Below are 27,847 nucleotides of genomic sequence, written 5' to 3'. Positions count from 1 at the left end.
AAGTGCATGTAATTATAATACAAAAGAGGGGTGTGGCCAAGTTATATGGAAGAAAAGCTATTGGATCTGAGAAGAAATAGCAGCTAATTCTCTATGGCTATGGAGGTAAAATGTGAGCTACATGATAGAGGCTGAATAATGATTTGCTAGGCTACTAGAGAAGAGGGTTCTGAGCAGAATGAAAAGCAACAAGGCATACAAGTACATTATTATTATTATTATTATTATTATTATTATTATTATTATTATTTTAGAGGTCATGGATATAATGAGACAGTGGCTGTGGCATCATTACTGCTGGGTACCCCTCCCTGCTCTTCTGGGAGGTGCTAGTCATGCAAACTAGTTCTTTGGCAGGTTCTCGCTGCTGGGCCATGGACTCAGAAAGATCCACACATGATTCTGTCGAAAGACTTTGTCATCCAGAATGGGTAGGTGAGGAAGGGTGTTGAAAGAGGAGATAACTGGAGTGAAGTTACAAAAAGGGGCAGGCAGGGAGCTAACTCTTTGCCCAAAAAATGCCAGCATACCGAGGTTGTCTATGGACACAATGACTATAACTAGATTAATGTGATGTTGATTACACAGTAAATTCAGGAATGGCCAATATCCTGTGACAGAAATGTGATGCATGGGTGAGAAATGTGCAGATCTGGGGAAGGAGACAAGGACACTTGGATTTTAACTCCCTCTTCAACCCTAGAAAGGGGAAGCAGGTTGTCAACCTGACCTCAAGTCACACTCCAAAAGACTTCAGCAGATTCCTGATGTGCCTGGGGAATGGGGAATAGAGCTATGGGGCAGAGGATTGTGGGAATGGCAGCATGCAAAGTGGGCAAGACTGAAGCTGGATTGTGAAGGCTTTTGTGTACCATGAAAAGCAAATTTGACATTAATCTAGGAAAGATAGACTTAGAAGTGTTATAGTATGTTGTTGCCTCCAGATAACAAGACATAAACTTTATTAATCATACCATGTTCTAGGCATTATATTTACCCCATGTAAACTTCACAGCCACCTTATGTGGAGGTTCTATTATTACCTGCATTTAACCAGAAACCCCGTGGTAACTAGTTTTAGCCCCAACTCACATAGGTAAGAAGTGTCAAGGCTCAGATACCAATCACTGGACAGCAGTTGCCTTTACCCTGCTCTGTGCAACCCTTTTGCTCCTTTGCTCCCATACATTCTTGCTATATTTCTTCCTACTGACTTACTCTGAAAGCCAGGAAATGCAATCCTTGAATACATGTCTTATGTTAGAAAGAGAAAGAGCTTCAGCAATGAGTTTCCTTTGTGCCTCCAGATACTCTCTTTAACTTTAAATTTTGCAAGTTTTCCAGCATACACAAAAGTAGAGAAAAGCAAAAATGAACTTAGCTTCAGCACAGATTGATGTTGTATCACTTATGTTTATCCATCCTATTTCCATCCCCCAAATTTTATTTCTGGAGTATTTTTAAGTGAATTCTAGACACCAGATTGTTTCACACATAAGTATTTTACTATCTGTAACCAATAAAGACTTTTAAAAATATAGTTATAACACCATTATCACACCCAACAAAATTAACAAAATTGTTATTTCTTTTTTTTAAATTTTTTTAAATGTTTACTTATTTTTTTAGAGAAACAGAGTGCAAGCAGGGGAGAGACAGAGAGAGGAGGAAACAGAATCTGAGCAGACTCCAGGCTCTGAGCTGTTAGCACAGAGCCTGACCCAGGGCTCGAATTCATGAACCATGAGATCATGACCTGAGCTGAAATCAAGAGTCAGATGCTTAACCAACTGAGCCACCCAGCTGCCCCCAAAATTGTTACTCCTTAATAGCAGATTCTATTTTTAAGACTTTTTTCTACCAATCACATATCATATACAAAAGTTTCACTGAAAAGAATGATAGAATTCCTGTGTATGAAATTTCTTTTTATAAGCAAAATATTTTCTAATGAGTTTATAGGATTGATCTGTAGGCAATAACAGTGATTCTTAGTAACATTTATTGCAAGAACATTTTCCAAATTTACAATAGATTGTAAATGTCTTATATTTTTATAAGGGCTAGCTCCACATAGAATTGAGATACTACCAATTAACACCTTATTAAAGTAAGATCTTCTCTGAAGGCAAAATTAAACCTCTCTCTCCTATAAGTACTGATTGGAGATTGATCTCATATGCCCTGCAGTACTGTTAGTTTTATAGCTGTCTTTGTTGTAAGCCCAGGATAGAAATCACACTTTTTCACCATGTATTGACCACATTACTCAGTTTTATGCTTTGCACAGCTAGCAAATTTTTATAAAGCACACTTTGAAAAAGCTCAGTCACCTTCTAATTGTAACTCAGTCATACATACTCAGGGTGTGGTGATCTCAAGGTATAGATGCATCTAATGTGTATCTGCAAAGAAATTTGGAAATCATTTAGGCTTTCATTTTAGATCTGATGAACTGTAGCCAAGAGCCGTGCGAGACCCATGTAATTCCAACTGCCAATAGTCTTTTATTCACTGACTCATTTTATGTTAGTACTCATGTTTTAAAAGTTTCTTTTAAAATTTAAATTAATAAAAGATACAATTGCAGAGTTCGGTTTCACTATTATCTCCAATAAGGTAGTGATACTTCAATATACACATGCAGAGAGTACTTAAATTTTCCTCTCCCTTCCAGCAAGAGGCCACGGCCAAACACCCTCCCATCTTCTCATTATAAATAGGTTTACTTTGCAGTCCATTCTTGTTATTCTCGCTGCCACTGAATAGGGGGTGAATTTTTTAATTACTGGCCGCGATTCTCTTTAGAAAACCCCACGCGCGCCAACCTCAGTACTGGAGCCTGGGTGCATGAGGCGCCTGTTCTAACTTAGGCAACATTGGGTCATCTGTTTATTTTCGGGGGGGAAGGGGGGAGTGGTGTCAGAAAGAAAGGGCGGCCGTTGCCCAGGCAACCGACACCCGGGGCAACGGCAGGGGGAGGCGGGAGGGGGCGTGGCCTCGGCGGGACCAGGCGGATAAGAGGCGGCGCTGACTGCCCGCCTTCTAAGCTGGGACTGTTCGTGCGGCGGGGCGGAGGCGGGGCGGCCCGGCACCACCTCCGACTACCTGGAAAGGCCCGGGCTTGCGAGCTAGCGAGGCTCCGGGCCCATCGCTTCCTCTCGCCACGTCCCCTGCCGAGGAGGCTCGCTCCACGCGCCAACATGGCGGGCGGGCGCTGGGGCCCGCTGCTGACGGCGCTCCTGGCCGCCCGGGTCGCGGTGGCGGAGGAGGCCGGCCCCGCGCAGGCCGCGCTGCCGGAGGAGCGGAGCTGGGTGCGGCCCATGACCGCCTCCAACTGGACGCTGGTGATGGAGGGCGAGTGGATGCTGAAATTGTGAGTGTGCCCGCACGTCCCGCACGCCACACTGCCCCCCTGGGCCCCGCCCTCCCAGAGCCGCGCGGGCCGCTGTGGAGTCCGTACCGCCCGCTGGGCTCCGCCACTGCTCGCCCGGCGGCCCGCCGCGCGGGGGCCGCCTGCTCACGCTGCGCATGCGCGCCAGGCCCTCCGCGGTGACAGCTGCGGGTGCGGAGCATCCCGCCTCTCTCCGCACCCGCCGCCCCCCTCGCCTGCTAAGCCCCCTGCCTTTGGTGGTGGGGGCGGGGGCAAGAGTTGAGGGATGGGGTGGGCAGCGTGCCAAGGGGAGTCGGGGGAAATGGAGGAAATCTGTGAGAAAATCGCGTGCTTTTGGTACAGGTGTGTACGAAGAGAAAAGGGCTGCCATTCAGTGAAATTAACGCGCAGTACAAATACGTAGCACGGGCTACGCAGGATATTTGTTGAATGGATAATTACAGACCGTGAAGGGCACACCAGCTAGTGCAAAGTATTTTGGTTTTCATTTTGAATTCTCCGAGATGTCATTGTGAAAAATAAAACAGGAAGATGGGGTGTTTTTGAAGTTTTAGAACAAGATTTCAAATAAATGTTGATATTCCTTATCATTTTTAGAGGTAGAGATTTCTGGGTAGATAATTGTGCTAGTGTAATAAAGAAAGGGACATTAGTACATCGCCCCTTTTGAACAATAGAAGGTAAACTGTGGATAGTGTCTTTGCTTGAAGGAGATGGGAAAATACAGTTTTGAGTTAGGAACAGGCACATGGCTTAAAATTAACTTCTAGGAAGAAAGTGATCCTTTGGAAAAAGCCTTGAAGGAGACCATGGGAGGATGTTTGAACAGGCTTCAGAGACCATCACGGTGGGCTTGTGGGGAGTATGAAGAACATCTGGAGAAATGATACCTTAACTCCTTAGACTGTAGTTTCAGATCATGTATATACTTGATCACTACTGTTTTGCCATTAATCTTACCTTGAGGACACAGACACACAGAATTGGATCTTTCCTTTATTTGTCCAAGACCACATTTTGATTTTCTCAATTTCAGTTGCAAATAGATGCGTATGGAGTGAAAACCTCAGTGTGAGATCAGGGCCCAAAGTTACAAGTCCCTTAGCAGATTACGCTGTTCAGAGAACATAGTACACATTACCCCTTCAAACATGCATTTACCTTTTGTCCACGAAGAAGGTGATAGAAAGACCTGAAAGTAAAATGCCTTTGGTGTCATAATGAACCAATGAAATGATTAAGGAAATATGTAGTCATGAAGCACTTATTAAACTACTTAATGAGTTTAGTATGAGGAGGATGAAGATGAAGAGGTCATTTTCCATTTAAGAGAGAAGCTTTTAACGTAAGTGGAGCTTTATTCAAGACTGTCATGTTTGTAATAATTGTAAGATTTTAGACTGCATTTTGTCAGCTAGTACTACAAAGAGTTCTTTTTGAGAGTAGGTGCTTATACGGTGGAGCTTTGTAGATGCCAGTTTTCTGATTAAAACTGAGTTTGTGTATGTACATGATGAAGGTCAAAACAGAAAGGCCTCAACTCCTTTATAGCTCCTTTTTGGAATAACCATCTCTCTATTTTTTTTTCTTAGTAAAAGAACTAAACAAGCTAAAGGTCAGGTGAGTGTAAGCCATGTGAAGCTTGTAAACGTGCAACAGCCAACAACTCGTATGTTTGGCTACGTCGACTGTCAAATTAAACTTTTCATAAATGTTCAAGCCCAGACATAGTAACCAATTGATCTAAACTTGCCATGTGTCCATCGCATGGAATATGTTGGGCTGTGATGAAAGATGGGACTTAGAACCCAGAAGTAAGCTGTATTGTGCCTAAGATCATTTTAGAAGTTCCCTTTTCATTGGGTACACTTCAGAATAAGTCACTATGAAGGGAGGCTCTAAAGGAAAGAAGATTTAAACCATTGTATCCAAATTTTTTCTACATAATAGAACCTAAGTCCTGAAGAAATATTGTTGCTCTTATCTGTTTGTGATACCCCCTTTCCTCCCTTTCACAAAGGGAGGAAATTTTCTATTTTTTGTTATTTTCTATTTTCACAAATTTTTTATTTTTTCTTAAAAAAATAGAAAATTCATTATATTCTCAACCACTACAGGCCTACCGTAAATTTCTAAGAATTCACTCAAATAGCCTTATCAGAATCTTTTTGCTGATGTATAGAACAGAGAAAAGCCAAATGTGTTAATACTAGCTACCGTTTCAACACTTTTTTCAAGTAAACAGATCATAATAAATGGAGATTGTGAGGGGTCTACAGATGATGCATTTAACTTTTCTAAAGAAGCAATTAGGAGACTTTCTGATAGTATGAAAAATTTGACATTACTGTGAATGACATTTCTTTATTTGTTCATTTGCTTATATCCTACTTCTCTTCTGGGATTTTTTTCTCATATCCCACTTCATACAAAGCTCCTATAATACAATTTTTGGTTATACTGGTATTGATAATTTCAGTTGTTTTTAAGGACCTAGCAGTGTTTTCTACTCCTGTTATGAAATTTAATTTGTTATATTTTCTTTGTTTTAAAAACAGTCAATTGTTTTGGAAACTTGCAATTGAATTTTCAATGTTTAAAAAGCACTTCTCTGTTAAGGGGAAATATCAGTTAAAATATATTTGTAGTAATTCACCATTTCAATTCTGAAAACTTTTTTTAAAAAATCTGAAAAATTATCCCATTATTATTTGCATTTTCTTTAATGCTTGTTGTATATTCAGTTTTTCTCTTCTTGTTTGCTTTCATATATTGTTTTATAATTTTAATCCCTATTTCTGCCATGTCTCTATGATTGGCTTGCTGTACTTTTCTCATCCTAACCTCTGATGAAAAGTTTGCCCTTTCTCAGGATTAGGAAAGAGTACATATAATCTTTAGAATACCTTCTGAAGTTTTCTTTTTTTCTATTTCCATTGTTTCATACTATCCTTTATTCAGTTACTTTGTAACCTTTTACTATTTTAAACTTTTTTGGTTCCCATTGTATCAGTTCTTGAGAATACGGCTTTTGTTCTTTTGACACACAAAAATGTACATTCTATATATTTTTCTGGTGTTTCCCCCCCACCCCAAAGAAATAAGTAGATATCCAAGTAGCTTAATTTTGATCTGCCTTCTTTAAAAAAATATTTATTTTATTTTATTATATATATAGTGAGAGCACAAGCAGGGAAGAGGGGCATAGGGAGAGAAAGAATCTTTTTTTTTTTTTTAGTTTTTTAAATGTTTACTTATTTTTGGGAGAGAGACAGAGTGTGAGCAGGAGAGGGACAGAGAGAGAGGGAGATACAGAATCCAAAGCAGGCTCCAGGCTCTGAGCTGTCAGCACAGAGCCCAGCGTGGGGCTTGAACCCACTATCCATGAGATCATGACCTGAGCCGAAGTTGGGACACTTAACCGACTGAGCCACCCAGGTGCCCCAAGAAAGAGAGAATCTTAACTGGGCTCCACACTCAGCATGGAGCCCAACTCAGGGCTCGATTCCATGACCCTGGGATCATGCATGACCTGAGCTGAAATCAAGTCAGACACTCAACCAACTGAGCCACCCAAGGGGCCCTGACCTGCCTACTTTTAAACTGATATCCAGAAGAAAAGTATATCTTTGGGTTAATTTACCTCTGTAAAGCTTATAGATCTTTATAAAATACTACCTTTTCTGACTTGATTCTAATTTAAATTAGTCACTGTGATGGAGGGAAGCCTCATTTATATCCTTAGAACCTCTAAGTTTTAGTACTTTTTTTCCAAAATCCTTCTTATTCCCGAAGAGAATGTCTTCAAGCAGCATCACCTTAGCTTGTCAGATAGTCATAATTTTTTGAAGTTTAATAGAGTATAGTGATGTGTGGATTGAATGTTTAAGAGATAGTCTTTACATGCTTGTTATGTTTCAAGTTTAGACTTGGGGGTCTTGGAAGATGAAAACGAATGAACGACATTCTTTGATTTCAAGGGACAGTCAATCTACTGTGCTCTGAAGGAAATAAATAGCAGATACAGCATTCATTTATTTAGCAAATGTTTCCTGAATGCTTCTTCTCTGTCAGGCATTCAGCAGTGGTTCTCATCAGGGCACTGTTGGCATCTTGGGTTGGACAGTTCTTTGATATGTGGGGATGGCCTGCCTGTTGCAGAACCGTCAGCATCACTGCCTCTACCCATCACATTCTAGTGTTCATGTGACATCAAAAAAATTTTAATCATCTCCATTCCCTATGCACATTCCCAAATGTCTCTGATTGAAAACTACTGCCCTGGGTACTGTTATGGGTATTTAAAAACACGAAAAAGAATAGCTCATAAGTGAACATAGAAGTATTTAATTTCAGATTGTTTCCACAAAGGGTTATCCACATTATCACCTCTATGATCATCATCATCTCAGTCACAGTAAACAGTTACATTGCTTCCATTTCATGTCCTGAATGCTGTCTTATTTCATCATCCCAGCAATCTGGTGCAGAGTTAGCATTCTCATTAACTAGGGGAGATGAAACTTGAAAAGGTTAAAGCTTTGGCCAAGGCCAGATCCTTAGGAAGTGATTGGCAAGGCCAGAACTAGAACGCAGGCCTGAGCTTTGCAGTTCCTGCTGCAAACCTAGGAGAATAGCAGGGACCTAGGGGAGGAAGGTACAAAGCCTGGCCGGTTCATGCTTAGGCTGTCAGCTGGCCAGCACCATTAAGGGAGGCCTTTTCCCTGTGGGATTCAACGACCCACCCATGGTTTTATCGTCTCTAGATTCTCCAGATGAGGAGCATTATTGCTATATGCTCATTCCTGACACTCTTCACCACTCATACAGGTGCTCTGCCTTTTCTGCACCCCAACCACCCAGGAAAATTCTCACTTTGCCTTGTTTGTACCTAGCCTGGCCCTTATCACAGCTCGTAATTATAAATTAATTTATATGCTTCTCTGATTCTTCCTCTAGACAATAAGCTTTTCAGTAGAGAAAGAAATTTTTTCTTTTTCCTGTTTATCTCCAGAGCCTTAATAACTATCACATTCAATAAATACTTTAAGTAAACGAATTACTGTCTATTACAGTCTATTATTCAATAGACTAGTTGTTCCTTTAATCAAGAGCTTCCTCAAGTGTATCACTGAGGTAACACCTGTATATATTGTCTTAGATACTAAGGAGAGTCACTATCATCTCCCATTTGTTCATTAATGTATTAAATATTTACTGTGGTCCAGGACCTGCCAGGCTCTGTTCTGGCTCGGTATAAGCAATATACCAGTCCCTGCCTTCATTGAGGGTTTGTCTTTTTTTTTTTTTTTTCCTTAATTTTTTTTTAACATTTATTCATTTTTGAGAGACAAAGTGTGAGTGGGGAGAGAGAGAGAGGGAGACACAGAATCTGAAGCAAGCTCCAGGCTCTGAACCGTCAGCACAGAGCCTGACACGGGGCTTGAATTCAAGAACCTTGAGATCATGACCTGAGATGAAGTCAAATGCTTAACTCACTGAGCCACCAAGGAGCCCCCATGGAGTGAATTCTATTTTCTCTAGCACATAACATGATTTTTGTGGAGTTATCCATTTTTATTTTTTCTCTACATTTTATGATAAAATGCCCTAGAAATGATCTTCTAAAGAAATCAAATTAAATATAAGCCTTCCAACTCTTGGATTATTATGAGTTTTCCCATGTTTTCCAGATATAAGAATGACACTTGATGTAGTTAAGTCATCAGCTAAGACATTTTGATTTAGTTTCATGTATTAAGGCACAGAAAAATGACCCTCGTTTACCCTTTCATCTTCATTATCACATATTCTTTTGAGCATTTTGGGCAAAATAAGTTCTAAGTGAAAATCGACTGTATCAGTCATTGTCCATCTCATCTCTGCATGGATGAGAAAAGAGAATGTATGGGGACACACTGGTGAAATTTGAGCCAAAACAGAAGAAGAAAAATTGCACATTATTGGGAGAATAAAAATGTAGTTTTAGTAAAATTTTATTTCTACGAAATGTATTTAAGTTAACTCCTTTCTCTGATGTGTTTCATGTACTTAATGAAATCTCACACCAAATTCAGTTGGTTCATGAAATCAAAGTAATCACAGGCCTTCAACTACCTTACATATAACAGAAACTAAGTATAATTTATGCATGAATTGCATAACATGGATGACGAAAACATGCTTTAGAATTTTGTTTCCCAAAGTGGTTAAAAACCTTGGATTAATATTCAAGTCTGTGTTTTAGCCGTACGGCATTTTAAATGTGTTTATGAAGCTTGCTAATTTTATATACCCCTGGCACCTGGGAAAAGCCTAAATAGATAAGATACTGTCATATAGTTTTCATGACTGTAAAGGTTCTAATTCCTTTTGGAGGCTCTTAAATGAAAGAAGGATTAATTTGAATGTAAAAGACAGTTATGGCAGGTCAACCCTTTTATAGTTCTTAGAAGATTGACATTATGAACTAGTTTTAAATAATATAAATAAAGATCATGATCAGTCCTTTCTGATGATTTTCATCATGCGTTTTACAGAAAGATTACATTTATATACACGTACTTACACAGACACAGAGAGTGCATTAGCACATGAAAGTCATGACTTTTCTTCTTTGTATTCGTTTGGTCCCTGAAGAACCTTCCTGTAGTAGGTTCTCAATTACCATCTAAATCATCGTCCTTCAGATACAAAAGAATACTAATAATTTGAAAAGCAGAAACAACAGTGGGCCAATTCCCACACCAGAGACTCAGAGCTGCCTTATTTCTACCACCAAAGAATGCACTAAGTTAATGAATGATGTTGGTGCACTCCAACACAAAAAGCTCTGATTAAATCTCAGAAATAATGGCATTCATAGTCCCTCAGTCTCCAGTGGGTAGCAGCTACATAAAAAATGGAATATCTAAAATAACCTCAGTGGCATTTTTATATCTAGGGATCAATGTTACCCAAATCTCACTTTATATAATAGCCTGTCTAGAGACTAGGGACTGGTATGTAAAAAATAAAAGATGGGGGGAGCCTGGGTGGCTCAGTTGGTTGAGCATCTGACTCTTGATTTTGGCTCAGGTCATGATCTCATGGATATGAGAACAAGCTCCAGTCAGCCTTTGTGCTAGGCATAGAGGCTCCTTGAGATTCTTTCTCCCTCTTCCCCTGAAGCACCCCCCCCCCCCCCCCCCCCCCCGCCTCAAAAAACAAAACAAAAACTAAATGCTCCATCTGGGTTCTTACTCTGTGTGGTCTTAGGTGACCTTAAGCTAGGTCCTTTAAATCTGCATTCCCTGTTTGACAGTGAGGTTGTAAGGTTCAGATGAGCTAATGTATCATAAAAGTGTCTTGGAAACCAAACAGTGTATTACAAATGTAATTGGTATTAATAATTGTTCTTAACATGTACCTGTTTTATATAAGTCATCTAATCTCCCAACAACCTTCTAAGGTAGCTGGTGTTATTATCCCATTTTGCAGTTGAGGAAGCTGAGGCATGGAGTGAGTATTAAGCTGCCTGCCCAAAGTCACATGGTTAATTTGTGGTTGGTCTTGCTGAATCCTCTGGCAGTACTCTTATCTAATACACAGAAATGCCTGTCAAAGTATACTTAATAATAAATGTCCTCTTTTTTCCTAAAGTTTACCAACTGCTTGTCCCAGTAACATCTGCCATATGATGGTTTTTTTCTAAATTTATTTATTTTTGAGGGGGGGGGGAAGAGAGAGAGAGAGAGAGCTTGTGCACAAAAGCAGGGGAGGAGCAGAGTGAGCAGGAAACAGAATCTGAAGCAGGCTCCAGGCTCCAAGCTGTTAGTACAGAGCCCGACGTGGGGCTCGAACTCAAGAACTGCAAGACCTGAGCTGAAGTTGGACACTTAACTAAGCCACCCAGGCACCCCTGAATGTTTTTCAAATATATAGAAAATGACTTTTCTCAAATAAAGACTATATATGTTTTTTAATTTTTTCATTTATTTATTCAGCAAATATTTATTGAGCACTTACTGCACCAGGTATATACAATGCCCTGGAAATGTAGAGATTCACATGTTTATAATCAGCTATGTTCAAAGATGTCAGTGGATTGTTCTTGGATCATGTCTTTTTTTTTTTTTTTTTTTTTTTTAATTTTTTTTCAACGTTTTTTATTTATTTTTGGGACAGAGAGAGACAGAGCATGAACGGGGGAGGGGCAGAGAGAGAGGGAGACACAGAATCGGAAACAGGCTCCAGGCTCCGAGCCATCAGCCCAGAGCCTGACGCGGGGCTCGACCTCACGGACCGCGAGATCGTGACCTGGCTGAAGTCGGACGCTTAACCGACTGCGCCACCCAGGCGCCCCTTGGATCATGTCTTCTGGTCCACATATATCTCTGGGATCTCAGGGACTAGACAGTGAGATGTAATGAGAAGATTAATGACCTTTTAGAATCATCTTGGAATTGGCTATTCTACCCCTCTAGAGAAGTATGAACAATCCTTAGAGAGGGTGAAAAATTGTGCTTAAGTCTGGTTGCATCTAGGGGCCTGGCTGGACAGAGAAATGTGTGCCTTGCTTTGGACAGCCCTTTCTCTTGCTGGGCTGGGCCTAATCTCAATACTTGTCTTGAAGTAAATGCAACCCATCATGTTGACTTTTTAATCCCCTGTAACCTCCTCATAATGTGAAAGATCAAAATATTGCCCACTTTCAGTTTGTTACTGTTTTTCAGGAAAGTTGGTTTGTATGCATCATTGCATTGAGTATTGCATGGCATTTACAGGCATGCTTCCGCCCAGGTTGAGATAAAAGGGTTTGTAAATGATGACCTAACAGCACCTTTGTGCCTAAATCTTATTACAGAATTTGATCATTTAACACTTTTTCCCCCTTTATTTCCTTTCCTAAGGCATTTTTTCCCTGTGTGTGCATGTGTGTTTGTCTTATTCTTTTTTTTTTTTTTAATGTTTATTTATTTTTGAGAGAGAGAGACAGAGGTGGGTAGACAGGGGCAGAGAGACAGGGAGACACAGGATCCCAAGCAGGCTCCAGGCTTTGAGCTGTCAGCACAGAGCCTGACGTGGGCCTCGAACTCACGATCTGTGAGATCATGACCTGAGCCAAAGTCAGACGCTTAACCGACTGAGCCACCCAGGTGTTCCTGTCTCATTCTTTGGCAGACATTCTTTCCTACCTCTCTTTCTCCCCCACCACTTTCTTCTCCTAACATAAAAATAATAGGTGCCATATTTTGTAAAAATAGTTCGGGAATGGAATAAAATGGAAAATAAATCAGGGGTAAGAATCAACATTTTCACAATGTTGAGCCTGCCCATCCAGAACTTGGCATATCTTTCCATTTAATCAAGTCTTTTAAAAAATATATTTAATCATTATGTTGTACCTGAAACTAATGTAATGTTATATGTCAGTTATACTTTAATAAGACGACAGACAAAAGCTATTAGGAAAATTTAAAAAATACACAAAAATAGGGGTAGTGCAATGAACCCTCATCATCCATCATCCAGATTTATCAGTTGTATCAACATACAGCCAATCTTGGTTCATCTATATCTCCTGCCCTCTACCCCTTGGTGGAATAATTTACCTACTCTAATATTCACCCATTGTATGTAAACAATCAGTGATACCAAGTCTTTTAAAAATACCTATTGCATTTATCCACTCAGTATTTTGACTTGAGTTGAGGATTTTTAAAGTATAATTTAAACAGATTTAAGCAGATTTTTAAAAAATTTTTAATGTTTATTTATTTTTGAGAGAGAGACAGAGACAGAGAACGAGCAGGGAAGGGCAGAGAGAGAGAGAGAGACATAGAATTTGAAGTGGGCTCCAGGCTTCAAGCTGACAGCACAGAGCCTGACATGGGGCTCGATGTCACAAACTGTGAGATCATGACCTGAGCCAAAGTTGGATGCTTAACCAACTGAGCCACCCAGGCACCCCATTTAAGCAGATTTTTAAAGTATGCCTAGTTGGTGGCATCCCAAAATATTCAGTGTCCAGTGATTTTTTTGTGAGCATTGTGAACATTGTGTCCTATTTTGTGAGCATTGATTAATTTTATTTACTGCTTTTTCCATCTGGGTATTATTCAGCAAAACAAAATATCTCTCCATTTGTACTAATGTATTTTTGTGACATTATTCTGTAAATATTTTCCTTTTACTTGTGTCCTATGTTAGTACTTTAAAATGGATTTCCAGCACATGTTACTGTTTGTTAACAATAGTTTATAATAAGCATAGCTCGACCAACTCTTAAAATCTTCATAAGGCATATTTGATCTCAATCTCTTCTTATTTCAAATTTTATCTTCCTTTCTGTATTAGTTTCCTTGTTCAACTGTAAATTACTACAAACTTAGTGGCTTAAAACAATGGAAATTTACTCTCTCACAATTCTGGAGACCCAAATTCCAAAATCAAAATGTTGGCAAGGTGGCTTCCTCTGGAGGCTCTGTGAGACTGTCTGTTCCATGCCTCTCCTAGCTTCTTGTGGCCAGCGTGGCTTCCCTTGGCCTGTAGCTGCATAACACCCATCTCTGACTATGTTTTCACATGGCCTTCCTTCTTCTCTGTGTCACACTTCCTTCTTCTTATGAGAACCTATCCTAAATCCAGGATAATCACACCCCAAGATCCTTAATTTAATTATATGTATAATGACCCTTATTCCAAATAAGATCATATGCATAGGTGTGGGGGCTTAGGAGTTGGATGTATCTTTTTAAGAGACACTATTCAATCCACTATATTTCTAAACAGGAATCTTTTCTGGATTCCTATTTTAACACCTGCATATAAAATCTTGGCTGTGTTAGAGCTTTATGACCTATTTATGATGTTTTCTAGGATCATAGGAACAAAGCGAGGCCCTTAACATATTGCCAGGATGACAGCCTAACCTTCCAGTTTGCTTCCTTCCATCTTATCCTTCCCTGATCCATTATCCAAAGAGCTGCCAGGTGACTTTTCCAAAGTGTAAATCTGATTATGATTCTCACTTTTTTAGAGTAGAGGTAATGGAGCTTTGAATAAAGTCCTAACTCCTCATACAACATTTTTAAAGGCTGTGAATGATCCCTTCATCCTGTCCTGTCAGTACTCTGATCCTTCACACTTACTGTTCTCTCTGCTTAGATTAGAACATTCCCTGAGCCCTCTCTGGCCGTTACTCTTACTTTAGATCTTAGCATGGATGCTCCTTTCTCTGTGGGCCCTCTGAGATCACCCAGCTCCTGAGTGTCCCGTAGCATCCACATTCTGAGTCATGGCATTTGCCACTTGGAATGTCATTACCCCTATGTTTGCCTCTTTTCATCTGTGGGTGATTCAGTCCACAAGGAGGAAGGAGGTACCACGTTTGTCTTGTTCACAGTTGTGGCCTCAGTTTCTAGAATGGTGCTTAGATCATGTTGAATGAAAAAAATAATGTAAAAAAACAGAGTTCTGGTTGAAGTCCCAAGTGTTTATTTCTCATTCCTCTTCTATTTAAGAAAGTGTCATTTAGCCAGCTTAGCCTATAGCTTCTACTTTCTGAGAATGCTTCAGACTGCCACATATCTTTGGAAATGATTTGCATTTGGGGGCACCCACTGGCAATACATCTTCTGTCCATCAGATCTCACATTGATGGGTCTGCAACTGGTTTGCCTAAAGAGGCCCTTGTGAAAATTGTCTGCCATTAGTGGGGCACTCAAAATAGTTTGACCCTGAAAAATCATAACCTATCTGGAAAGTAGTATAATTTGGGTTCGTTGTAAGAATAACTTTGAAATAAAATATCTTATGTATTATAGTAATTTGTGAAAATATTCTTAAACTTTGGCTAAGTTTTTCCTGGGGAATTGATATTCATACATTAGATTCTAGCAGGGAAATATGCTTCTGTTTATCTATATCAAGTGTCTTTGGAAAAGCTTGCTCTTGTGCTTCCCTTTAGTTAAAAACTTATTTCTCTATTTTGTTTTACAGATTTTTTTCATATGTTGATGATATTGATTAGCTATTCTTCTTTTATAGTTATGCCCCTTGGTGTCCGTCCTGCCAGCAGACTGACTCAGAATGGGAGACATTTGCAAGGAACGGTGAAACACTTCAAATCAGTGTAGGCAAAGTGGACGTCATTCAAGAGCCAGGTGCTGTACATGTTGGACGTGAAATGCAAAAGCTTATTACTTTTAATTTTGAATTTTTTATTTAAATGTATTTATTTATTTTAAAATGTATTTTTGAGAGAGAGAGAGAGAGAGACAGAGAGACAGAGCATGAGCAGGGGAAGGGCAGAGAGAGAGGGAGACACAGAATCCGAAGCAGACTCTGGGCTTGGAGCTGTCAGCACAGAGCCCGACGCAGGGCTCAAACTCAGGAGCCACAAGATCATGACCTGAGCTGAAGTCGGACGCTTAACCAGCTGAGCCACCAAGGTGCCACCCCTTTATTTTGAATTTTTTCAAACAAATAGAAAAGATGAAAGGCTAGGATATTGAGTACCCATGAACTGACCATCTAGAGTCAACAGATAACATGTTAACATATCTGGGTCTGTCTATGTATGCTGGTGTTGACATACATATATTTTATATTGTTATTAATTTGCTGAGTCATTTGAAAATCAGTTGTAGACATCATGATACTTTACCCTTCAGTACTTAAGTATATTAAAATCTTTTTCATTATTTCCCATTTTGAACCAGGGTATAATCAGGGTTCACCAATTGAATTTGGTAGCTATACTTTTTAGTCTCCCTCATTCTAGAAAATAGTCCCCCATTTTTTTTCATGACATTGATACTCTGAAGAGAACAGGCTGGGGATTTGCCTAGGTGTTTCTCTGTAGGAACATTTAATTTATTCTTATATTTTCTGCAACTTGAATTTTGGTCTAGAGACATGATTCAGGTTAGACATTTATGGCCAAGAGTACTTCATAGGTGATCCTGTGACTTAAATTGTATTCTACCAAAAGACAAATATTATCACACATATTAAGACACGTTAGTGATGTTGAGTTTGAGCACTTGTTTAAGATGATGACATTAAACATCTCCATTGTAAAGAAAAGACCCCATTTTGTGATTAGCATATAATCTATGGGGTGATACATGGCGTTGATGATCTTACCTGAACCAAATGATGATCTTACCCGAACCAAATATTTCACAGTGTGTTCCAGAATGGTTAATTTCTAATTCGGTTGTTTCATCTACATTTATTAGCTGTTAATGATATAATTTTTCAAAAGAAAGAGGGAAATAGAGGAAACTTTTAAATTCTGAAAAGATACACACAAGTAGTATTTGTAGTTTAAAAATAATTGTGTAAGGGTTTCCTGAGTGGCTCAGTCGGTTGAGCTGCCGATTCTTGATTTTGGCTCAGGTCATCATTCCAGGGTTGTGAGATCAAGCCCCAAGTCGACTCTGCACTGTGAACAGAGCCTGCTTGAGATTCTCTCTCTCTGTCTCTGCCCCTCCCCCAATGCTTGTGCATACTCTGTCTCTCTCTTCCCTTTACAAGGGAAAAAAGAAGGTAGGCATGGAGGTGTAGCAATTACTTTTCTGAAACACCAACAACTTTTGTGTTTTGTGCAAACATGAGTGCAAACATGAGTGCAAAAACACAAAGTAATGAATTACCAATTACTTGGACAGGAAAACTGATGGCGTCTGTTAAGATGAATGTGTTGACAAACCCCTGAAGAGAGATTTCTGTTAAAGCCATTACTTCTCAAGCCTCCACCTTTTTAATCATTTGAATCAAATCCATTTCTGCCCATCTGCTATTTAGAGCTGGACAATTATACTTACTAGTTCATGGTTTGGGCTGTTAGAATGAGTTATTCCATTTGGAAGTCATGTCATTGCAATTACATTTTTGCTGTAAACTTTTTTTTGTCTTTTAGTAGTTTGAGTCCAGTGAAATCAGGTGTAAGCCTTGCTAATTAGTGGGCAGGAGACACATTTGATGATGTGTTTCTTGGAAATGCAGCTGGCCTATTCACATTTCAGTCGTTTGGTGTACCTGCCGTGAATTCACAGCATGATTTGAGTTAAAAGAATTAAACAATTAACTTTGTGATGGATTCACAAATCTAAAGGTTAACTGAATATAGTCTTTCCATCTAAAATGTAGATTTACAGCTACTATTTCCAGTGTGAATGGATTGAGTGCTTTTTTGATAAGGTAGAGAGAAATCTATTATAATGAAATATTTTAAAAACAAATTTATCATTGACTCATACTATTTATGTAAATGTAAATTATATATATTTGAAATATTTATCAAAGAAGAAGGAAAAAAGTCTTTGGTCCAGTATTCTTTAGGAATAGCGAAGAAACAAAGTCCAAAAAAAGGAAAAAATGATTGTTTTATGTATTAAAACAAGTTTTAAAGTATAGTTCTAGAATTATTTTAAATAGTAAAAATTTAAAAACTAACTCATAAATAAAAATTATGAGACAAAATTCCACACACATGATTGAGTGGCCTAAAGAATATTTCACTTCAGATTATACTATTTTATTTTATACTTTATTAAATCTAATGCTGTTAGGGCCCCTGGGTGGCTCAGTTGGTTGAGTATCCAACTCTTGATTTCGGCTCAGGTCATGACCCCAGCGTCGTGGAATTGAGCTGCGCTTCAGGCTCTGCAATGAGCATGGAGCCTGCTTAAGATTCTCTCTCTCTCTTTCCCTCTCTCCCTCTCTCTGTCCCTCCACCCCTCTCCCCTGCTTGTGTGCACACTCTCTCTCTCTCTCTAAAAATTTTTTTAATCTAATGCTATCAATTAATCTTTTAAAAGGGTTTCAGAATAATGTACTTATTCAAGAAATATTTGAGTTTCTACCATGTACCAGGTCTTGTTCTAGATGGCAGTGATACAGGGGCGCCTAGGTGGCTCAGTCAGTTAAGCATCTGACTTTGGTCATGATCTCACGGTTCATGAGTTTGAGCCCCATATCGGGGTCTGTGCTGACAACTCAGAGCCTGGAGCCTCTTCACATTCTGTGTCTCCTTCTTTCTCCCTGCCCTTCCACCACTTGTGTGTTCACTCTCTTTCTCTCTCAACAATAAATAAACATTATAAAAATTAGATGACAGTGATGTAGATAAATGATACAAGTAAATAAGGAATATAAAGACCTGGCTGCCCATTGAATGTACATTTTAGTGAAGGAGATAAATAGTAATGAGAGTAAAATGGAAAATAATGTCTGGTGGCAGTAAGGACTTGAAGAAAAAGAAAGGATAAAAGTGTAGAAAATTGTGAGAGGCACTCTTTTATATAGGATGTGCAGGGAAGGACTGTTTGATTAGATGTCTTGACAAATTGAGAAAGTGAATTTCAACAAGCCATAGAGGAGGAGCATTCCAGGCAGAGCAAATGGCATGTGCAGGCAGGGGTGTATTTGGCTTATTTGAGGAACCATATGATAGCCAGTGAGATACTCAAGATAAACAGAACTGGAGGGGTAGCTAGGGACCAGACCATGCAGGGTGTTCTTGGCCATGACAAGGAATTTAGATATTAGTATGATAGGAAGGAAGCTACTGGAAGGTTTTGTGTAGGGGAGTGACATGATATGGTTTATGTTTTGAAAGTTAAGAGGTTAATGTAGTAGTCCCAAGTGGAGATGATGGTGGCTCAGACAAGCAGCAGCAGTGATGAGTGATTGGAGTTGAGATACTACATTTGGCTGGAATATCCAAAAGGATTTCTTTATAGATTGGCTGTAGCATTTGATGGAAAGAAAGAATATGGAGAAGACCAAAGGGTTGAAGTTTAAGATGTTCAATAGAAAACCAAATAGAGCTGAGCTAGAGATATACATTTGAGGATCATCACTGTATATGGTATTTAAAAGAAGGGGAAGAATTGAGATCACCTAGGGAGGATGTGCCAGAGAAGTGTTTTGGGGATTGGGAACCAGGGAAGTCTAACATGTAGAAGGAAAGAGCTAGTTCCAACAGAGGAAAAAGAGAAGCAGGTGAGGTAGGAAGGAGCTGGAGGAGTAGGGGGTCCTGGAAGCCAAATGAAGAGAGACGCATCTTAGGTTGTACTGACTCATTGGCAGACCTCCAGAGCAGCTTGACCCTATTCTTGAAAGTTCTTTGGGTATTTACTTCATTTTTACAAAGTCTAACATCCTGAATACTACATTTCCCCAATTTGAACATTTTACTAGATTTCTTTTTTTCCAGAGACAGAGAGGGCACAAGTGAGCCAGGGGCAGAGAGAGAGAAGGAGAGAGAGAATCCCATGAGAAGGAGAATCCCATGAGAGAGAGAAAAGTGGGGCTCAGGCTTACCCGATGTGGGGCTTGAACTCACCAACTGTGAGATCATGACTTGAGCTGAAGTCAGATGCTTAACTGGCTGAGCCACCCAGGCACCTCTGGATATTTCCGTATACAGATTGGTGTTTGGTCACAGATCTCCATTGGTATGTACTTTCATCAGGGCTGCCTTGCCAACACTGCTAGTAAGGCATAATTTCATTTCTTTTCCTTGCAAATAAAATTTAAAAAGAAGTGAAAGCAAGAATTTCTGAAGTGTTTATGCGTGCGTTTAGTCATGCCTGTAACTCTTCCAGGGGTATATCTCAGAAGAGATTTTTTTTTTGTAGGTATTTTGAACAGAAAATAAGATTTCAGAATTATCAAGATTGGGGATTATAAACACATTGCATTTTACAGCTGAGATGTAGAAGTCAAGGAAAGGAAAGGCCTTAGATTAGATCAGATTACATCGTCTGTGTAATACTACATAGGCCAGGCGATAGGTATTTCAGTTGCATGCTCTTTGGGAAAGTCAGTGTAATGAGTATGTACTTGAACCTTCTGTTCCAGGCAGATGAGCTTAGTTGTCAAGGGCAGGAAAACAGTAGCTGCTCATAGAGCACCCATGGGTGATGGTTTTTCACTAGACTAGAGGTAAACCAGACTCCCACCACGGTCAAGAATAAGCATTATGTTTAAGTTAAGCAAAAGCTGTTAGTTGACTGTTAGTTAACTGTGTTTCAGTTAATGTTCATATTTTAATTTGATAATTATAAAAATTAGTCTTTTGTATTCTATTATATTGACAACTTTATTTCCGTCTCAAAGGTAAGGTTAGTTCTTTTTTTTATTATTGCTTTCCTTCTGCTACTCTTTTGGTGATAATAACTAACATTTAGTTAAGCATTTACTTCAACCTATAATTGTTAGGCACTTATATACATTTTAGTTTCATAACAACTCTAGAGAGAACTATTTATCTCTATGTTACTAAGAAACCTGAGGCTCAGAGAGGTTAAATAACATGCCCAAAGTAGCACAGCTAATAATGGTAGAACAAAAGCTGGTAGCTATCTCCATTTTTTAAATATTTAACTTAAATAATTTCTATTGTGTTTTTGCATATCAAAATATAGTTCCCTGATGTAATTTTTCTTTCTATAATCTTTTAATTCTTTTTTTCTTTAAGATAAGCTTTCATGTTTAAGATAAGCTTGCTAATAAGAAATTAAAATTTTTCCTGAATTTTGGATTAATGCCTCTTTTATGTTGCAATAAATCTTCATTTTAAAGTGGAAGTTTCCCTTAAAGTAAAGAAGACATGCAGAAATGTTGGCAGACCTTGTGACCAACCTTTATCTCCTTTAGTTAAAGGTTTAGAGTACACTTGTTTCTTTTACACTTTCTGAAGTTTGTTGCAGTGAATCATTATGCAGACTTTGAAATGAGCTGCTGATCTGTTGTTGTAATCCTTTGTTAAGATCCACACTTTACTTGTTTTTAAAACTTGAAGTTCACAACCTCAGCTGGTACTTCTCCATTCCAGGGTGGTCATGTTTTAACTTTTCAGGTAATGAAAGGTTCCCTTGATACTTGATGGTATCAATACTAAATACATTTTTGGAGCACTGACATGAAACCCAAAGCTTTCTGACATTGTTAACCTCTCAGAAATGTCATTTATTTGAAGTGATTATCCTATGGTGTCAGATCTTCAAGGAGTTAGTAATGTGTCATAATCTCAGGGCTACATTAATTGTTCTTGATTTTGTGGTTGATTGTCCTGAATACAGCCTCAGTGACGATATATTATCCCAGACAGCAAACTGAACTCATATCTCAGTTAGGAGCTATGATTTTATTATTAGTATCCTGCATGGGTTTTCATTTAAAGGAATACTGAGAGAGAAACATAAATGAAAGTTTTGAGGTGTTACAATTTATTAATAATGATCTTTATTTTAATTTTTTAAATGTTTATTTAATTTTGAGAGGAAGAGAGGGAGAGACAGAGAGAGCACGCACATGCACGCAGGGGGAAGGGCAGAGAGAGAGGGAAACCCAGAATTGGAAGCAGGCTTCAAGCTCTGAGATATCAGCACAGAGCCTGACACAGGGCTCAAAGCCCATGAGATCATGACCTGATCATGACCTGAGCTGAAGTCTGATGCTCAACCAACCAAGCCACCCAGGCATCCCAAAAAGGATCTTTATTTTAAATAAGCCTTAACTGATGGTCTTATAAATTGGTACAGTAGTTCTGGAAAACAGCACAGCAATTCATATCAAGAGCCATAAAGTTCTTATACCCTTTATTCTAGGAATTTTGGGGATGAGCATCCTTATAGCCTGAACCAGAAAAATGTAGAAAATTCTCAGAGACTATCTGTCATTATTTTCTCTATTGTGTTTGTTCATGGGCACATTTATTTGTAAAGACACGTTATCCAAAATAGTGTCTGATTTCCAAAGCACTTAACACTAAGTTAGTTTATTACATCCTATTTTATCCTAACTTTTAACCAGAGATTTAAATACACAGCATATTAGTTCGGATGTATTTAGTACTTATTCTATGTCAAACGCTGCATTCTGTTTGCTTTATAAATAAGAAATCATTTAATACTAAAAAATACTGAGATAGAAATAATGATATCCATTTATGTGAAAACTGATGGTTTAAATTTACTGCCCCAGATTAAAAACTAATAAGAACCAGAAGTGGGATTTGACTTCAGGCAAGCTGGCCTGTGAATCTGGAAATACTGTTTATAAATACTGTGTAAGTTAATGTGTTTTATGAAATATTTCTTATGTTTGTTTACTTTTAATTTATTGCCATGGCCAATGATGACCAAGAATGTATGAAGGATTTTAAAGAACAAGTAAAAAATATTGCCTTCAGTGATGCCTGACATTTGTTAGAAATCCTATCTATTTCTTCTGATAAAAAAAAAAAAAAAAAAAAAAAAAAAACAACCTAAATAGAGACTTGAAGTAGTGATGGGATACTAATTTGTTTATGCATTCCATTTTAAAGGCCATGTAAATAAAGCATAATTCCCTAACACTGTAACTCCGCTTGTACAAAGTTTGGAGCAGTCAAAACAATCTGTAGCTAGGGAAGAATTAAAATATGAAACTTTGTAATAAGCAAAACATATAATAATCTTCAGGTCTTTAGGATTACCAGTACTTTTTCTATGGCAATTTAGATTTGGAACTCTACTAAAAAAACCTTTTCTCCTTGATAGAGGGAGTTCCAAGCTTGTTACAGGTGAGAATGCCCTGTTGACACAGACGCTTGTTAGAGTTCTGTTACTGCCAGTACAACCTTTAAAAAAAAAGGTGCAGGGATAAATGTATGAACTTTATGTTTCTTTTTGTAACATTGACTTTTACTGCCTTCAGAGTACTGTGTTTGCTTTTAAGTGCCATAGGGGATGTTTTAGAATTGCTTGGCTTGGTATGAGAAAAAACAGAGAACCCTTCTTTGGGAAGACTCATCATTAATGAATAAATTATTTTGTTGAGTATAGATTTAGTTTATAAAGTAGGTATCGACAAATATCCCTTGTTGTTAAAAATAAACCTTCTGTGTTTCAAACTGCAAGTTATCCCAGAGATGTAACATTTGAGCCACATTATTTAAATAGGCATTTGATTTTGTCCAGACTGTCCTTCAGTGGGAAAGGCAGAAGTGGTGAGAAATGAGGAAATGCTGTCTCTGCCAGCTTACCATGCTGGCCAGCGGAGTCCTTTAGTTTTCTCTTTGCCAGAACTGGGCTTACTCTCTTGTGGTGCCCACATCAACATTATTTATTGGTGAACATTTAAAGGGCAGGGATCTGTTCTTTACTCCTAGTCTCATGCAAGTTTTTGTTGTATGCCCCTTTCCTTCATATCATGCATCTCTGTTTCTGGTCGTGATTACCTGATTAAACTCTATCCCTCTGCCACTAGACTGTGGCAGAACAGTCTATGTCAAACGCTGTTCTTCCTTATCTATGTGTCTTGAGCCATTATTACAGTCCCTGAAACAAAGAAGATGCCTAGTAAATATTGGATCAGTGACGAAGGGTTTTATTTATCTTTATTTTCACATGTACCTAGGAAAGCATTTGATATGTGGTTATCGTTTTGTAAGGGTTTGCTAAGACAAATTGAAACAATCCATTAAAGTACACAGAGTTCCTTGACAGAAATTACAAATTTTATAAATGTACAAAAATTATAATGACCTTATAATTTCATATTCTTTGTTGTTTTTAAACCTATAATTGATTTGATATCTATAATTTATATTTAATATGTACTATTTTTAATTATGTGCTATTCTATTCAATATGTGCTAAGCACTTAATATACTTACCTTAACTTCAGAACAATTCAGTCAGGCTTTCATATACCCATTTCACAGAAAGGTTAAGTAATTTATCTAAGGTCACAAAGCTAGTAACTGGAGAATTTAGTATTTAACCCAGATTGCATGACTCTAAAATTTATCCTTTCAGCCACCATACAGTTCCAAGCAATGCACAAGCCAGAAAACTTTAGTGTAACACATCAAAGATAAGCACATTGTCTGTCAGTCATCAGAAAGTGGTAGGTAAATAAAAATGGATAAAAATAAGATATCTTTAAGTAAAAAAAACCCCAAAAAACAAAAAAACAAAAACAAAAAAACTAGTAAATGTGATTAAATAACTGGAATGATTTTAATTACATGGCTATGAAAACAAGCTCAAGGCTGCTTATTCTTACAATGTAAGTTAGGTGCTTGGGGTAGTCTGAGTTTGACTTGTAACTTTTTTTGTTTGTGCCCCTTGTAGGTTTAAGTGGCCGCTTCTTTGTCACTACTCTCCCAGCATTTTTTCAGTAAGTTTAAATAATTTTCTGGTTAGACACTAGAAACATTAGAAAAGATTCGAAAGCAGTAGACGTGTATCAAGAATTCTAAGTTGCCTTCCATAACCATTGCTCATTCAGCTTAAAATTTGAAGAGAGAAATACTGGTGTGTGTATTTACTGATAGCTGGAAGGAGAGAGGGATGCCCAGAGTACAGCAGGGGAAAGGCACCTAGTGTCAGGCAGGGAGTAGGACAGGGGTGGTCAAAGATGATTTCTCTGATGATATATAAGTTAGGAATTGGGCTAAGCAGACAGAGTGGAGAAAACCTTTCCAGGTACAGGAGATAAGGAAAAGCCTGGAAGAAAATGAGATACCTTCTGAGGACTGTAATTTGTTCTGGCCTATGGAGTGCATTTGGATCATCCTGGGTGATGAGGTTAGAGAGGCTCAGGTAGAGTTACAGGGAAGGGAAAGGAAGGGGGATAGATCCTGGAAATACTTAGGATGTGAGATCATTGGAACATGGTGACTAATTAGCTATAACGAAGGAAGAGCCTGTAATGGGTACCAATAAGCCATGTAGAATTTGTAAAAGCTATTGAGGAGCCAGTAGAATAAGATGAAGTTTGGAAGATAGAGGCCAGAATGGACAAGATAGTGTGAAGTGCCTCTGTTAATTCCAAATGGAGAAGTTTAGGTGCTGGTTTGATTTCCATATCTAAAGCTCAGAAGAAGGATCTAGACTGAAGACATGTATTTGGGATTCCTCAACATTGAGGTACATAAAAATGCAATGTATCTAGAGAGAATGTATACTGTGGAAGGAGAAATAAGTTAAGGATAGAACCTGGTGTTGACCAATATTAGAACATCTGCAAAGGAAGACAGGGAGTGAGGAACTGAACAGGGGTGGTCAGAGTAATAGGAAGAAGCCAAGAGAGCTCATGTCATAAAAGCCAACAGGAAGGAAGGGATTTTCACAAGTGGGCAGTGCCAATGAGCATAAGAGCAGTTTCTCTGGAGTCATGGAAGCAGAACCACCAATCACATGAGTAGTGAATAAACAATACAGGAGGAGAAAATGGCAAGTGTAGACTCTTCCCTTAAGGAAGCTGGACCATGGCGAGAAAATGAGAGGAAGGCCGAGGGGCCTGGAGAATACAAGGTGTTTTGTTAATTTTGACAGGGGGGATTTGAATGACATAAATTTGGAAGTGTGGATGCAGTTTTTTAAAGCTTGATAACAATTAATGTTTTGCTGTTGTAAGAGAAAAATTGAAATCATCTGTAGCAAAAATAATAAAAAGAAACTTGGTAGATTAGACACTGCCAAGAACTTTGCTTGTGGTCCCAAATTGTGCAGTGATAAAATTACACATAGAATATATTGTGCTTGCTGTTTTGGAATTTCTCAGCTGTAACAGATTAATATAATGCATACCTTCTGATTTATGCTTACCTATAATTGTTTTCTTCATTTGAGCCAAGTTAAAATTCAAAGTAGAGTTCACATGTAAAATTAGTTGTTTTGGTTTCTATTACCTATAACACTTATCATTTTAATAGATTTATTTTCTATTTGTTTTTATAATTTATAGTGCAAAGGATGGAATATTCCGCCGTTACCGTGGCCCAGGAATCTATGAAGACCTGCAGAATTATATCTTAGAGAAGAAATGGCAATCAGTTGAGCCTCTGACTGGCTGGAAATCCCCGGCTTCTCTGACGTAACTTGTTATTATTATTTTTTTTTTATGACAGGGTGTTTTTATAAAACAGAGGTATCAAGTTAACAGTCCATAGGCATTCAAGGTCTACATTTTTCTTCATATTCACTTCTGATTACCCAGACTACATACTGACCATGCTTGGCCTGTGTTGTGTTTCTGGTTTTATGACCCACATATGTTTCAGCCAGTTGTTAGTATACTAGGAATTAAGTATTCAGATTCAGGTGGATTACAAAAGCCTTTCCTCTAGCTTTTGCACTAAGGCATATCAACTTTTTTGTCTTTACAAAATATGATATTGAATATCATTTACCATTCTTTCTTCTGAAGCTATTGTATCTATGTGGAAATAAAACCTATGGTGTCTTTGGCTACCTCGCGTAACACTGCTGGGGTAACTTTTGTTCATGATGGCAAACTGTATAATTCTTGGTGAAGTACATAATGCCAGACCATATTAACTTTTTTCCACAGTTGGTTTTAAATTTGAATGAATTGTGATAATTGCAGTTAATATTATGTTAGTTTACACAAGTATAGGGAATATTCCTGGTGAAATAGAATCAAATCATGCAATATTTCAGGAATAAATCATGAAATAGTATTTTATAAAATACCCAAGAAATACATAGCTTACTGTAAAAGCAGTTCATCTTTGACATTTCATTCTACAAATATTTGAGTACTGATTTTATGCCAGATGCTATTCTAGGTGCTAGATATTTAACAGGGAGCAAGACAGAGTTGGTCCCTCTGCTCTCTTTATGAAACTTAAAGTAAGACATATTAAGAAAAACAACTAGGGATATAAAGAATCTTAGTCTGGATAAGGGCTATTAAAAACAAACCCTTACTAAGACAGGGATGAACTATGGGGGCATGGGCGTCCATTGGATGACAGGCAGAGTAGCAGGCAGATCTGAAGGATAGAATGACCTAGCTGGGTAAAGAGCAGGGGTAGGAATATTCTCAACAATGGGTATAGCATGGCCAAAGGCCCCAATTTGGAAAGAGCTCATCGTGCTGAGGAGCAGAAACAAGGTTGAGCACAGGGAAAAGGATTAGGGGTGGTATACACCGAGAAAGAGAGGCAGGAGCCAGATCATATGGGTCTGGGTCTCATTTTGGACCTTGGATGTTATCATTGCATACAATTAGAAGATGGCTCTTAGGAGGAGAGGTTGGAAGGGGCACAAATAGATGAGGGGAGACAGTTAAAAGCTGTTGCAGTGTCCAGCCTAGGGATGGTTGTAGTACCTATCAGTGTGTCAGCAGTGGGAATTGAGAGAATGGATGGATTTAAAATAAGTTTGAGATGCAGACTTCTTTCTAGAGCTCTCAGGTTGAATGTGTAGAGATGGGTCTCCATAGAGAATTGAGGAACAAAGTGTGTGGGTGGTATTTAAACCTTAGAAGGGAGGGGATCACCTAGAGAGAGGTAAAAAGAAAAGTGCTTGGGACTGAGCCAGGAGACACCCCAAAATTAAGATTAGAGAAGAAGTCAGCAAAAGGAAACTGAAAATGAGTACCAATGAGGCCGGCAAACAGTTAAGGGTGTACGATTTCCTAGAAGCTAAGCAAAGA

At 38.5% G+C, this 27,847-nt stretch overlaps 1 protein-coding gene across 2 annotated transcripts in view; it reads left to right on the top strand.

The window, feature by feature from the left end:
- The first annotated feature begins 3,005 nt into the window (after positions 1 to 3,005).
- TMX4 (thioredoxin related transmembrane protein 4) overlaps positions 3,006 to 27,847 on the top strand; it is a 43,160-nt gene continuing 18,318 nt past the window's right edge. The window contains exons 1-4 of one of the 2 annotated variants that reach the window (XM_042931598.1): positions 3,006 to 3,376; positions 15,425 to 15,540; positions 24,514 to 24,559; positions 26,132 to 26,260. In XM_042931598.1, coding sequence (XP_042787532.1) covers positions 3,204 to 3,376; positions 15,425 to 15,540; positions 24,514 to 24,559; positions 26,132 to 26,260 — 464 coding nt within the window. In that variant the 5' untranslated portion in view covers positions 3,006 to 3,203. Of the gene's footprint in view, positions 3,377 to 3,644; positions 3,737 to 15,424; positions 15,541 to 24,513; positions 24,560 to 26,131; positions 26,261 to 27,847 lie in introns of those variants that run through there. The other variant, XM_042931599.1, reaches the window with a different exon arrangement.

The sequence above is a fragment of the Panthera leo genome, chromosome A3, assembly GCF_018350215.1.
Source record: "Panthera leo isolate Ple1 chromosome A3, P.leo_Ple1_pat1.1, whole genome shotgun sequence".
In the NCBI taxonomy this organism is placed as follows: Eukaryota; Metazoa; Chordata; class Mammalia; order Carnivora; family Felidae; genus Panthera; species Panthera leo.
This window is presented reverse-complemented; position numbering and strand designations above follow the sequence as displayed.